Source organism: Phocoena phocoena, chromosome 5, assembly GCF_963924675.1.
Source record: "Phocoena phocoena chromosome 5, mPhoPho1.1, whole genome shotgun sequence".
NCBI lineage: Eukaryota > Metazoa > Chordata > Mammalia > Artiodactyla > Phocoenidae > Phocoena > Phocoena phocoena.
Genome location: NC_089223.1, coordinates 87,990,319 through 88,005,073, shown reverse-complemented (window position 1 = coordinate 88,005,073; position 14,755 = coordinate 87,990,319). Strand labels below are relative to the sequence as shown.

Here is a 14,755-nt window from a genome sequence, read left to right as displayed (position 1 = left end):
TTTGAGACCGTCACTTAAGAAGGGCCAGAACCCTACTGGATTCATTTTCTAAGTGAGACACGTGGCTGCTTCTCTATTTTCCTCCCTGGGCTTCAAATCTGAGGCTTTTTGAATTCTGTCAGCATTTAGACTTCCTAATTCCTTTTCTAAAGTAGAGGCTGAGTCAGAGGACCTCTCCTGTACAGTTTCTTCCAGCATCAATTTTCTATAATCCTAGGAGTAAAGAATGTTATATCACTTCTGCCCCTAGATTCTATTCTCTACATGTTGCAGGTTTGTGTATTTTGTACAAGCTCCCTGGGGGTTTTCTGTCCATCTTCTTTTGTTAGTCTGGTTGTTCTGAAGGTGTGGAGAAAAGGAACAGCGCCAGGCTGGCCATCTGAGTGCAGAGAGTTTTTCTTCTTTCCTGAATATGTTCACCAGAACCTGGTGAGGTTTCACGGTGTGTGTCTGAAGAGGTCAGCAGGGCAAAGGTGAAGAGATGGTCTATGAAGCCTCAGAACTGGTGAGATAGAGCGTCACCAATCTGAAGGTTCAGTGAACTGGGCTCAAGTTCTTCCTCTGCACCTAATAGGTGTGACACTGGACAAGTCAATTAAGCACCGTGGGTCTCAGTGTCGTTATTTGTAAAATATGGGAGTGACACTGGGGAGGATCTATGGTCCTTCATATATATGTCTCTTCAAATGGATTATAAGCCACCTGAACTAAGGCTATGATTTCTACATCTTCACAGTCACGATGCCCAGTGCAGAATCTGGCACATAATTGTATCAGTTAGGCATGAATTTGGCTGCTAGTATAGTAACGGAAACCCACTAGTAGTGGAACACATCGAGGTTATATTCTCCTATTACGAGAAAACTACAACTGTACTGGTGTTGGTTAAGGTGCTCAGTGAGACAATTTCCCTCCCTTTAGCTTTTAATTTATTTTTTCAGTGAAGTTTTTGAGGACCTAGGTTCTCTCCTTCTTTTCCCCTCCATCCTGTGCATGTTGGCTTTTGTTCTCATTCTCACCGACTATAGTCCCAGGGGAGCTGCCACATTGCTAGGCATCAAAAACATGTTCAAGACAAGAGGAAGGAGAAAGAAGCAGCACCAACCATTTCTGTCTCTTTTATAATGGAAGTAAGATTCTTCCCCAGAGCCACATCAAGTTATGTCTCATTGGCTATATCTGGGTGACATGACCACCGCTAGCTGAAAGGGATGCTGGGAAAGCAAGTGCCTGGTTTTCCAGCTTCTATAGTGGGAGGCAGCAAGAAGAGGGGTCAATATGGCCATTGGGTCAACAAATATTTTAAAATAAATATGACTAGAAAGTAAGCTGAAAAAATGCTTCTCTTTTCCCAAGTGGAATGTACCATGCAATTATTTTGAGGAAAGAAGCGCTTCATTGGGTATGCTTTTAAATTATTCATACTGCTATTTTTTTTTTTATGTGGCAAAACAGGAATGACCTATGTTTTCCCTCACAGGTATGGGCAGGAAGTGGAACTAGAGGCAGGGTCAGAGTTCATGAAGGGCTTAGCTTGGAGGGATTTCACTTTGATGTTTTCCTGAGAGAATACTTTGCACACACTCACCTTCTGATCAGAAAGGCATTGCTTTCGTGTGCTACAATTGGTCTTCTCCTCACATGGCCAGCCAAGTGTAACTAGTTGAGAAGTTCCTGGTTCTGACTGGTTTCCATTACCTTGTGATTCACACACATTTGAACAGAAGGGTGACACATTCACGGTGAAAAGGAAATTTCCCAGAATGTGGCATGGACACAGAATGCAATCTCTCTTCTTCACCGAAAAGCAGTGTTATTAATGCAACGAAAACGTGCATGAAAATCATTTAACAAGTGCCCAGCATGCAAGAGGCACTGAATACATGTGAGATGGTATGATTTTATGACTGTTAATAAGAATGATGTTTCTTTTCTCCCTGCCCACCTTGCCAATAGCATCTCCTTTTTTCCATATTACCCTGACGTGTTTGGACAAAATGACAGGATCCAAGATTGAACCACACAGGTCACTGGTCCCACTCGTACTCTCTGGGGGGCTTCTGAGAGAACCTCAGGCAGGCAAGACACGCTTGAAGTTTTCTCAGGTATGTCTGAATTACTCTGGTTGGATAAACTGTCATCACACAGAAACTGGCCTTCTAGGGATGCAACCTGCAACCATAATTGTTGCTTTCAAAGCTTTCTCCTCATGGTAACCACTTTATTTCCTGGTAGAATTTAATCCTATCAGTTTTTTGAACACAATGAAAAGGAAGTTATTTACAATTGATATCCGTGCATAAAAGAACTACCAAGTTCTCTAGCAGAGATCTCTTCTATACAGATAGAAATGCTTTTGAATGCATCTCCTAATAATGGCTGATTTACAACGTTTGCTTGATTTTCTGTTGTGCTACACATTAACACTGGGGAAAGAACAGAGGTCAGTGTAGGTGTCTTGTTTGCAAGGCGGTCACTGATGTTACAGAGATAACTGTGAGGTGTAGACTCATTTATTGTTTCTAACTTTTCTTTCATCTCCCCTTTAGACTGGAAGGTAATAAAGTGTAATGATTAAGGGGCCAGGATTAGAAATCGGAGAATCTTGAGTTTAAATTTTGACTTTGCCATTTTATAGCTCTGAAACTTTGGGCCTATTACTTCTTTTTTTTTTTCTTAATTGAAATATAACTGACCTATTATTCAGAAAGAATAATTATTCTTTCTGAACCTCCTTTCCTTATCTACAAAGTGGGCAAATTAACACCCATCCCACAAAATTATTGCAAGCATTAAATAAAGTGTTCACTTCCAAGTGCAGAAATTGCAACCCAAACAACTTAAGCAAAAAGAGAATATATTTGACTCACACAAAGAAAACAGAGTTTCAGGTACAGCTGGATCCAGGGGCTCAAACACTGCAATTAGGTCCAAATTTCACTCTACTTTAATTCCACTTCCCTCCTTTGGCCCTATCCTCAGACAGATTCTCCCTTAGGGGCTGAAATAACTCCACTCTTTCTCCTCCAGTTTCAAGTCCACTGGGAAAGAGAAGATACCTCTCTTACAACAGTCCCAGCAAAAATGTCATTGAATCTCACTGGCTCTGAATGGATTATCCCAGAACCAATGCAATGTTATGACTGGTCAGGAGCCCACCTCTGGAGCAAGGGGTTAATCAACACCACTTGCATGGACTGAAAACGCAGTGGTTCCCAAGCAGGAAAGTGGCGTGCAGTTGCCAAAGGAAAGGGCCATGAATGTTGGTGGGGTCGGGTGGGAGAAAAAGCAAATTTCCCCTAGAATACCATAAAAAGGAAAGGGAATATGGACTTTAATATCAATCCTAGAATACCGTAATGGAGGAAATCTTTCTTGGCCCTTAAAAGAAATAAAATTAGGTTAAGTGCCACCGGATACAGTAGTTACAAACTGATATAATTATTACTTCAAGAACTGAATGAAATACAGATTATTTTTAGTTGGATGAAAGAGTCACAAAGAGAAACCAGATGTTTCAGGGTGGGGCAGAGTGGCGGGCAGCAGCTGGAATTTGGAAAAGTCATTAGTCAAAGGCACCTACGCCCATCAACAGAACGCAGAGAGGCATGGATTGAGCGGATGGTGCCTGAGTTCCCAGTGAGCCAGAAGGACTGATGTCAGGGACAGAGGGCTGGAGGCTCTGAGTTCTCAGAAGTCTCCACCTTATCTTGCGAAATGTTTGCCCCGGGACAAAGATCTTTAGTTTTTCTTCCTGCCAAGCAGAGGTTCCCAAACATGGTTGTACCCCAGAATAACCAGCTTTCAAAAAGTTGATTCCAGAAAGCCCTTGCTGGTAATCGATTCACTCAGCCTGCGATGGTGCCTGGAAGTCTAGATTTTGAACAAGCTGTCCTGCGGCCAGGACTAATGTTTGGGTCTTTAGGGACCCTGTCCACCCCTCCCCAGCTACAGTCCCCACTCCGTACTGGATGGATCTGTTGACACCGCTGTTCCCTCCCCAGAGTATGAACCCCAAAGGGCAGGGACTCTCCCTTTGGGTAGTCCCTGGTTTGGGTACCAGCACACAATGTGTGCTGGTTTGGGTACCAGCACACAATGGAGCGAGCACCCACTAAGCATTTATTGAAGGAAGGTTGGCAGGCAGACAAGCAGACAGGCAGGCTGCCTTTTCCCATGTGATAATGTTTGGGGCATCGGGTTAGCCTCGCCTCCCCATTTTACAGATGATGAAACAGAGGCACAGGGAGCTGGTCCAGGAGCACATCCTTAGGAAGTGACACAGCTGACACTCTGCAGCCCGAGTCCCCGCCTGCGTCTCACCTCTCACAGGTGTGGCCGCACAGTTCTGGAGGAAACATCACGCATATTTGCGGGCGTCCTTTTCCATCTTAGATGCATCCAGCAAAAATAAATCAATAGCTGAGGAAATCAGGGGAGAGCAAAGGGCCTCTCAAGAAAGAGACCATTGTACACGTCTCCAAACAGGCTATTTTCGGTCTACTTTTTATTCCGCTGCTACACCCTGAAGGTCACTTGCTACGTCTGCACAAACCAGTGAAGTCACGAAAAGGAATACTTGGCTAGGGAACGCGGGGCTGGGGGGCGGGGGAGGTGACAGAGCTGGAGGAGGTGAGGCAATTCCACAAGGACTGCCTAGCCGCCTTCCCTCCCTAAACCGGCCCAATGACTTTCTTTCCTCGCGGTGACCACGCCCCCCGAGGCTGCCCTGCGCGGCCACAAACAGCCCAGGAGCCCGCTCCGAGTTCCTGCGACCGGCTGGCGGCTGGCGGGGTACTGCTCCCCAGGTCTCAGGAGGGAAAGCTCTCTTGGAAGAGCTGGAAAGGTGAGTGCGAAGTCGAGGTTCATTTCGTTCTTCTCGGAGTGTGCTTACTGAGTTTGAAACTGGGGCGGGGCATCCAGCCTCTCCCAGGAGAAGGATATGATCATTTTCGTGGGAGAGAAACAAGCTTCTTCTTCTTTTTTTTTTTTAACATCTTTATTGGAGTATAATTGCTTTACAATGGTATGTTAGTTTCTGCTTTATAACAAAGTGAATCAGTTATACATATACATATGTTCCCATATGTCCTCCCTCTTGCGTCTCCCTCCCCCTCTCCCTATCCCACCCCTCCAGGTGGTCACAAAGCACCGAGCTGATCTCCCTGTGCTAGGTGGCTGCTTCCCACTGGCTATCTAAAATCGCTTCTTGACAGAGCCCAGCTGCTGTAAAGCAGAGGAGTGGGGAGGCGGGGAGAGGGGTGAGGAGGGCAACCCGGGAGGAGAAACTGACTGTTCTCGGATCTGCTAATGCCAGGCCAAGAGGACCTCAGCGTCCTCCGGGTTGGAGAAAAAAGAAATCTGGAGTGAGGAAGACGGATGTTTCTGGATGTTGCCTGCATGGGTGGTGAGGAAAAGCCACCTGCTTAGGGGAGGCACAAAGGGAGGGCCTGGCTGCCTCAGGCACCTAGCTGGGACCCCTTCTTGGAGGGCACCCAGGCATTAGAACACACCGCAGCCTTCGCGGGGGCCGCAGTCTTCCCAGACCCAGACCCAGGAAGGAGGCACCGGCCCCGAGGCTTGCTTTGTCCCCTGTCTCTGATAACTATGTTCTCCCCTCTGGACCAAGCGGGCCCTCCAAAAACCACTCGCTCATCCACAGCTCAAACTGAGTGAGAGACTGAGCCAGAAGGGTGAGCCTTATGCAGGCGGGCCTTGAGGGCTAGAGTGAAAAGCTTAATAAGACCCAAGGAGTCAGGGTTTACCTGGGATTTAAGAAGAATTCTCTTTTTAAGAGAAAAACATCTCCTTCAAGTGTTCATTATGACCCAAGCATTCTTGGAAAAGAAAGCTTTGTGGACACACCCAAAACAATCTGTCTTTGCTGTACGTTTTTAAGGAAGTACCTTCCAATCGGCAGAGCCCACCTGAGGGCCACGACCGGTTCAGAAGGAGAGGGGTGGTGGGTGATGATGGAGACCTTGAAGCCAAGGTCTGGCCTCAGGGATGCTCCTCCATTCCCACCCCCACTCCCTGGGGCTTCAGCGTAGTAACCAGGCCACATCAGAGGGGGTTCCCTTGATATCACTTTCTGGACTTCTCCTCCTACTTGTCACTCCTTCTTGGAGCCTTTCCTGGCCACCTCCTCCTCCCAGGGCTGCAATAGCATCTTTCAGCTGATGGTCCTGAAATCCCTATCTGCAGTTTCTCTCTGATAGCTAAGAGCTGCCATTTACTGGGAATTTTCTATGTAGCAGGCTCTGGGCTAAGTGCGTTGATAAGAGCTGTTCAGTGTGGTGCCTAAACCTTGGACTTGGAGCAGACCACACCTTTTCAAATCCTGCCTCAGCTATTATTGTATGCGTAACCACAGGCAAGCCACCTGCCTTTCTGTGCCTCAGTTTCCTGCACTTTAGAATGGGCATAACAATGCACCCACCCCAGAGGGTTTTTGTGAGGCTTAAATGAATTAACATATGCTAAATGCTTTTAACAGTGCCTTCAAGTGTGTTCAGTAAATGCTGATTCTACTTGTGTCTTTTAAGCCTCACAGCAAGACTCCAAGGTAAGTATTATTATCTCTATTTGCGGATAAGAAAACTGAGGCTCAGAGAAGAGGGGGAGCCCAGTTAGAGTTTGCAGTCCGGCATTTTCTCTGCTACTCTGTAACCAAAATAACAATTATGCTAACTCTTAAAGAGTAAGTGAAGTGGCAGAGTCAGGCCAGTGAGTTCCGGAATCCATTCTTTTAATCACCACACTAGACTGCATTCCTGTAATGGTTATGGAAAGAATAAACACTCAACCCCAGAATTTAATTTTAAAATGGCACCTGCTTGGGGGTTGGAGAAGGCCTTTGAAAGTACAGCTGACCCTCAAACCAGCTCTTTGGAGGCAGCATTGATCCCTGTGGGCAGACTGAAAATAGCCTGGCATCTCATATCTCGTTTACACCTCCTGGTGGCCCTTGGTGGTCTTACCAGCCTTGTTTTACAGCTAAAAGAGAGTCAGTAACTTCCCCCGTGGTATTGCGGTTGTGCGATATGGTATACGTGTCTCACCATAAAATTCCTGGTTGGGTCCCAGAATCTTTGATGGAGCTTTAAACAAAACAAAGCAACTCATGCCCACTGAATCAGAATCCCTTAGGGTGGTGCCTGGGCGTCTGAACTTTAAGAACCGGAATCTGATGTGCAGTCGACACTGAGAACCCCTCCCAGTTACACTGCCTCTTACAAAGGCCAGAAGCCCCATTTACAACCATCTGCTGAACATCCCACCTGGGATCTCGCATCTCAGCAGGCTCGGGTTGAACTTGCCCTCTCTCCCTTCTTCTCGGGGCCTGGTACCACCATCCATCACCCAGTCTCCCCTGCTGGGAACTCCGTCATCCTCAACTCCTCTTCCCCACTGCCAGTGGTACCCAAAATGTCTCCTGTATCCATGCTGCCTCCACCTTGGTAAAAGCCTTCACCATCTCTGGTCTGGATCGCTGCTGCTGCCTCCTAACACATCATCCCCTGACTACCTCTATTTCTCCGCTGTGTCTCCATTTCTTCTTGTCCTTCTCCCCTGTCCTCTCTATTCCCCAAATCCAGCCCACATCCTTTCTCCTGCCAGACTTAATGAACTAAAAACTATCTCAACACTCACTTTTCTGCTTAAAAACTTCCACCAGCACTAGCCTCCTGGCTAATAACCACACACCTTAGTACAGAAAAGCCAGCCCTTCCATCCCTGGCTCAGCGTTCCCTCTTCAGCCTCGACTCCTCTCTGGTGGCACAGGCCATGTTCCAGCCACACTGAATTACCCCATCCCCCAAACGAACTGTGTCCCTTCACAGCCTGTGAACACATCATGTTGTGCCTCCTGCCTGAAATGGACTTCTGACCTGGCTTGGCTGAAAAACTCCTCCTCGTCTTGTGGGACCCTTAGAAGTCACCTCCTCTGGGAAGCCCTCCTGGAGTCTCCCAGGGAGATGGGCAGTCCTTACTCTGTCCTTCCCCAGAACAAGGCTCTATCTTCAGTTACAGGATGGCATTGGAATGATCTGATGACACATCTGTCTGTCAGTGAACTCCTCATTCAACCTTCACATATTAAACGTGTCCTACTGCCAAGTGCAGGCCCAGATGCTACAAACACTGATGAATAAAACTGAGTTTCTAGCGTTAGTCTACTGAGCATGGCAGAGAAGAAGGGATAGGGCACTTCAGAGAGAAGGTACCGCAAGTGCAAGAAGCGCGGCAGCGAGCCTTATGCTGCCTGTGTAAGAGAGGATGCGGAAAGAGAGCAGCAGCAGATGAGGGGCAGAGATCAGGAGAGGGAGGACATCTGAAAGGGCCATGAGAGCCTCACTCGTGTATCCTGAGACAACCCCGCACCCCGGGCCAGTTGTCCTGGACTCCCCACGCTATGGAGATGGGACTTGGGAGGACCGTGATCAGATTTGTGGCTCAGAAAGATCCTCCTGAGTTTCTTGAGATTATGTCCCATCCATCTTTACAACCACAGCACCTAACACAGTTCCTGGAACGCAGCAGGCCCTGAAGAGACAGGGGCCGAAAGAACAAAAAGCACGCTAGGCAAGGAAGCCCCTTGGCAGGAAGCGTTTGGATTCAAGGGCACCGGGGTCCCTGGGATTCCAGGTTTCCAATGACTAAGTCTCGCTCTGCCCCCACCCCCTGGGGGTGCCCGCAGGTGCCCGACTCCGGCCATGCTGGCGCTGCTCTGTGCCTACCTGCTCCTGACATCCCGCGCCTCGGAAGTCTCTGCCGACCCGGACCTGGAGCAGCCCGGCTCCCGCATTCAGGAGCAGATCCGCGACATGTACGCCAAAGTGACGGAGATCTGGCGGGAGCTGACGCAGTGGTGGGCGGCGGGCGGAGGCCAGGACGCCGCGCTCCACGCCACCTGCCCGGTGCTGCCGTCGGCCACGCTGGATGCGGCGCAGCCCCGGGTGAGCGGCGTCGTGCTCTTCCGGCAGCTGCGGCCCGGCGCCTTCCTCGAGGCCTTCTTCCACCTGGAGGGGTTCCCGGCCGAGCCCAACGGCACCAGCCGCGCCATCCACGTGCACCAGTTCGGGGACCTGAGCCAGGGCTGCGACTCCACCGGAGCGCACTACAACCCGCTGGCCGTGCCGCACCCGCAGCACCCGGGCGACTTCGGCAACTTCGTGGTGCGTGACGGCCAAATCTGGAAGTACCAATCCGGCCTGGCCGCCTCGCTCTTCGGCCCGCACTCAATCGCGGGCCGCGCCGTAGTGATCCACGAGGGCGAGGATGACCTGGGCCGCGGTGGCAACCAGGCCAGCCTGGAGAACGGCAACGCGGGCCGCCGGCTCGCCTGCTGCGTGGTGGGCCTGTGCGGGCCGGGGCCCTGGGCGCGCCAGGCACAGGAGCACGCGGAGCGCAAGAAGCGGCGGCGAGAGAGCGAGTGCAAGGCCAGCTGAGCCCCCCACCCGGGCGCCCCGAGAGCTCCCTCCACGCCCCAGACCCATTCCATGTGCCCTGGGAGCCCCTCCACGCCCTGACACCCCTACAAGTGCCTGAGATCCCCTCCGAGTACCCCAAGACCCCTCTACGCCTGACACCTCTCCAAACTCCTGAGATTCCCTCCATGTGGCCCAGGGCCCCCTCTACGTGGATCTGTCCTGTGACACCTCTTCCAAGCACCCTGAGACCCCTTCTACACCCTGACACCCCTCCAAGTGCCCCAGGATCTCCTCTACACCCTGACTCTCCTCCAAGTGCCCAAGATGCCCTCCATGTGACCCAGGACCCCTTCTACACATCCCAGGATCCCTCCATGCCTTGACACCACTCCAAGAACCCTGGGACACCTCTACACCCTGACACCTCTCCAAGTGCCCAAGATCCCCTCCGTGTGACCCAAGTCCCCACCTTCTCATCTTGATTTTTCTCCTTTTGCTCCCAGAGACACTCCCTACTCTGAGGTACCACTTTTGCCATGGCTAGGATCTCCCCAAAAATCCCCTCCACCCTGAGGTCTCAAACCATGTATACTGAGACACCCCCTTTCACCCAGAGGGCACCCTGAGCTCTGAGGACCCCCAGAGATACTGAAATATCCTCATTTACCCTGAGGGTCTTCCAGACTCCCCCCCTTCCACCCTGGCAACCCTGCCCTCACCCTGTGAGCCCTGAGATCCCTCAATGCCCTAAGAACCTACCTACCCCCACCCACTTTAGGTTCCTCCTAGGCAGTCTGAGACCCCTCCTGAGGTTGCCTCTCCCCCTCCCCCTCCCCAGCATGTGCAGTGCAGCCTGGCGCCCCTGCCCGGTGTCTCCAGCTATTCCCCCAGCCCCACACCCCAGAGAGCTGCTCCTTTGTGGGCTGTTTGGCAGTCTTTGTGTTGCGCATTAAAAACTTAGCAATTCAGTACTGCATGGGGGCCTTGGTTACTGTTTTGGTTTATTTGAGGCTTCTCTCCCCACTCAACTATTTTTTGGGGAATGACAAAGATGTTTCCCAAACCTCTCAGGACTTCTCCTTCTCCCCTGCCCAGCTCTGTTGGCTGCAAGGCTCAGTCACTGGTCATCATGCCTTTGGGGTGTGGCTCGCAAGAGGGAGGAAACCAGGATCACTTAGGGAAATGGGGGAAAAAAAAAATACAGCTTCCTGGGCCACATGCCAGAGCTGTAGAATCCAAAGGGAGAGGAGAACATCTATTTGCAACAAGCTTCCCAGTGATTCTGATGCTGGAGCCGCTGGCCTGGCATGAGCGGTACACCAACTCACTGGGCCCAGTGGCCTCTCACATCTGCCTCTGTGGGAAGCCTGAGGTCCATTTCCCAGATGGCGGAGACAGGGCCAGTGAGGCAGTGTCCCTGGGCAAGTTATAGGGAGGTTGGTGTTGGTATCTAAAGTTGTCGGCTTTCTCCACAACCAGGACAATGCCCTTCTTGACTTCTTGATACAAAAGCAGTTGGAAGCAGTGGGGTCCAAAGGCAGGTTGGTCTTAATTAAGGCTTGATGGAGGTTCTGCCTCTCTTTGTGAAAATTATAATCTATACACAGACTAGATCAGTCTTGTGTATTCACTTTCATTTACTGAAGTATCCATCCTGGGGTAGACCCACTTCCTAGCTTTGGCTTTCCCACCCTCGTTCCTCAGGGGCAGCTTCTGTTTCTCCCAGACTCTTAAGGCAGTGAGTCAAACTGAACCTTCGCCAGAAAGCCATCCCCAGTGGTTATTTTTACCTCTTACTAGGACTACCTTGTTATTTAAAACCTTTTCCTTGAGCCCAAGCGACAAGTGGGAAGAAAGGCTATTGCCTGGTGAATTTGCTCCACCAACTGGTTCTCACTGGTTTTGAAACGGAGCAGGACTCTGCGAGGCCTTCCCAGGGACAGACCCCTTGTGTCCCACCCCGCCCCCCCCCCCACACACACACCAGTTTGTATAAAAGCTCTAGCCTCCTAGGCCTTCCCCAGGTTCCAGAGAGCAAATTTAATCAGAGAAGTGAGAAAATGCAGAAACAAAGGAAAACAGTCAAGCAAGACAATAATAGTCTAGTTATAAAACAAAGTCAAGGACCTTTAGTTCCTCCTCAAGTGCTGTAGAGAATATCCTTGAGCTGTTTTGCAGATACTAAAACCCCCACCAGGTGGAAGAAGTTAACAGCACGCTGACCACCAGCACGTAGACCCCAGACCGGTTGGAACCGCAAGGTTGATGACTGAGATTCCTGAAACATCACCCTGTCCTCATCACCAACCAGCCGGAAGGATGTCTACGAGCTGATCGTGCACCCTGTGACCCTCTCCCTCACCTTGCCTTTAACCCTTCCCTGAAAGCTATCAGGGCCTTTGGGTCTTCTGAGCCCGTTCTCCTTGCTTGGTCCCACGTTGGGTGCCTTGCAATAAACACTGTACTTTCCCTCACCACGAGGCAGTGTCAGTAGATTGGCTTTACCGCATGTCAGGCGAGCGGTACCAAGTTTGGTTCAGTAATGGCTTGAAATATTAATTTGAAATGTACGGGTCGGCACTGAAAAGGGAATTAGCAGACTGAGTCTTTAAATATCCTGATTTCACATAGAGGCATTTGCCTACCCCCGCAATTAAAAGTTGTGAAAACAAGGCAGGAATTACATAGGAACACACGATGGACAGGAATAAAAAGCCAACACCCCGTCTTCGACTCTGCCGCCCAGATTATAGGTTAATTCAGGATCATCAAGGGAAGTTTGCATTTCGTTTTCAGAAGGGGGCTGGTGCTTCTCATTGCTTGTCTTCCGTCTTGGTCTGTTCAGAAGGCTGCTGTCACAAAATACTGGAGACTGGGTAGCTCATAAACAATAGAAATTTATCTCACAGTTCTGGAGACTGGGAGTCCAAGATCAGGGTGCCAGCATCGTCAGTGAGAGCCCTCTTTGGGACTCATAGCCCATACCTCTTTGCAGTGTTATCACGTGGTAGAAGGGGTGAGGGATCTCTTTCAAGCCTTTTTTAAGGCAGCAACCTCATTCATGAGGGGTCCCCCTTCATGACCTTGGGACCCCCTACCAAAGGTCTCACCTTCTAATACCATCATATTTGGGGGTTAGGATTTCAACATATGAATTTTGGGGGGAACACAAACGTTCAGACCACAGCAGCTTCTGTTTTTAGTTTCTCTCTTCACTACCCTTGACCCCCCACAGACTGAAGAAATACCCTCGCAGATCTGCTTCATTTCTGTCGTGTCCATTCATGGGAATGGGATTGATAAACTATTCTATGGGGCTCCAGAGCCAAGAAACAAAGAGAGGAAATAATAGAGGGGCAAGTTACAGTTCACTGTAAGGGCCAGGAATGTATATAGCACAGGGGCTGAAAGTTTAGGCTGAGGTAGAAAGGCCTGTTTGGAACCTCAGCTCAGCCACACTTATAAGCTGTGTGACCTGGGCAAGTCACTTCACCTCTCTGGGCCTGAGCTCTCTCATCTGTAAAAGAAGACTATCGCATTGGACTGTTGTGAAGATTAAATCAAGAGTTACTCATGAGAGGTGTATGGCATAGCGTGAAGGCCTAAGGAGCTAATGAATGGCTAAGGTCAAAAATAGCTACCTAGTCATGGATTGGACGACCTTGAAAGGTAGTGAGTGTCGTGTCACTAGAAGGATTCAAGTAAAGGCAAGGCTGCTACCTCTTCGGTTTGGAAGAAGGATTTCCGCATCCATTAAGAGGCCAGCTGAGATGAATTCTGTGATCCCAACTCTTGGGGGGAGGGGCCAAGATGAAGGAAAGACTGGTGCCCGTAAGGGCAGGCATCTGGTTCCTGCACAGAACCGGATGTGTGCCACCAGACCCGCCCACAGGACCCCATTTGGCCCCTGGAGGCTATTTTTACTCCTCTCCTCTTACAGATCTATTTTGTTAATCTTCTTATATTTGCTGTTTTGACTTCCCAGCCAGCTTGCTAATCAGTTTGCCTATTTGACTCACAGGGTTTGCGTTTGTCACTGAGACTTAAACACACACTTGTTTTGATTTCTTTTTGTAAAATTAGAAGCGTTTGATGTAATGACTCTACCTAGACGCAGCTGGTAAAGTGAGAATAATGCTCCAGTTTGCACAGTTTAAACACAATGTCGACAATAATTAGAAACGCTATCTTTAGATGTTTAGGATAAGCTTTTTCTCCGAATTGCAGTGAATTTTTCTTCCAAGTGGGGCTTTTCAGTGCGTGTATATACAGAAATACTAAAAACGTAAGAAAATAGAGCAAATCAGTGAGTGCTTTGGTCAACTTGAAAGATGGCAGGAAATTAACTGATTTTAGATCTGGCGTTTTTGACTGAATGCATAAAATCTTTACATGCTCCATATTTTTCACGACTAGCATATGATCTAAAAATTTTAGGGACGGATTGCAACTGATAAGTTGCTGCAATATGCTAAAAGCTATGCTCAGCCTAGCCTCGGCCTTCGGCGAGGGTGGGAGGAGGACAATGTAAATACTACCGGTGATTAATCACCGACATCAGGATAATTACATTTTAATTTCAGGCAACAAAAAGGATACAGTCATGACACATGATCATAGATCCACTAAATCAAGGTCTACAACTGAACAGAAGTTACTTTGTTTAAATCAAATTACAAAACAGCAGTTGATCTGCTTTTTTTTTTTTTTTTTTTTTAAGTCCGTTGTTTTAAATTTAATAGGCTATCCCTGGCCTTTGCCAAGATCCCAAAATATATTCCGGGGCTCATACAGATTCCAGAAAATCATACTTGTCAGTATTATGCAAACTTTCCCTAAGAATCCGAAAAAGAAATCCTCATTTGGTAAAGAGGTGTTAATGAAATGTAAGGCGACACACCTATATCTATCGTTTTCAATTACCTTCAGGCTGTATCAACTTGTTTGGTTTGGTTTGGTTTCTGTGAACGACTATAATATCGCGAGATGGGTCCTTCTTATTTTTCTGCTTATTCCTAATTAGATTCACTGCCTCGTTCTCTATTGCATCTGTAGAATGTACAAATTTTTCTCTGTTCAGAAAGACATCTGGAGAACAAGGAATATATTAATGCAGTGAGTTGAGGGGAATCCTTTGGCTTTTTGACATCTTAACTGAGCCATATGAAGGTACCCTCAGTATTATTAAGGAGGAAGATTGCTCCAAATGGAGGCTTCCAAAATGAAAGCAGAGGGGCAGAGATGGAAGGGACTCAGATAGAGACCTTCTTCAAAGAGAAATAAGGTATCAAGTCACAGGGCTACAGGAAACAATCCAGCCA

At 48.8% G+C, this 14,755-nt stretch overlaps 1 protein-coding gene across 1 annotated transcript; it reads left to right on the top strand.

Moving 5' to 3' along the window:
* Positions 1-4,778: 4,778 nt before the first annotated feature.
* On the top strand, positions 4,779-9,538 carry SOD3 (superoxide dismutase 3). Its single transcript, XM_065877887.1, has 2 exons — positions 4,779-4,846; positions 8,702-9,538. The coding sequence occupies exon 2, from the start codon at positions 8,718-8,720 to the stop codon at positions 9,450-9,452; it is 735 nt and encodes a 244-aa protein (XP_065733959.1). The 5' UTR covers positions 4,779-4,846; positions 8,702-8,717; the 3' UTR covers positions 9,453-9,538.
* The last annotated feature ends 5,217 nt before the right edge of the window (positions 9,539-14,755 follow it).

Bases quoted from the DNA above. Each gene is read 5' to 3' on its own strand.
- SOD3 (XM_065877887.1), top strand. From the start codon at position 8,718: ATGCTGGCGCTGCTCTGTGCCTACCTGCTCCTGACATCCCGCGCCTCG.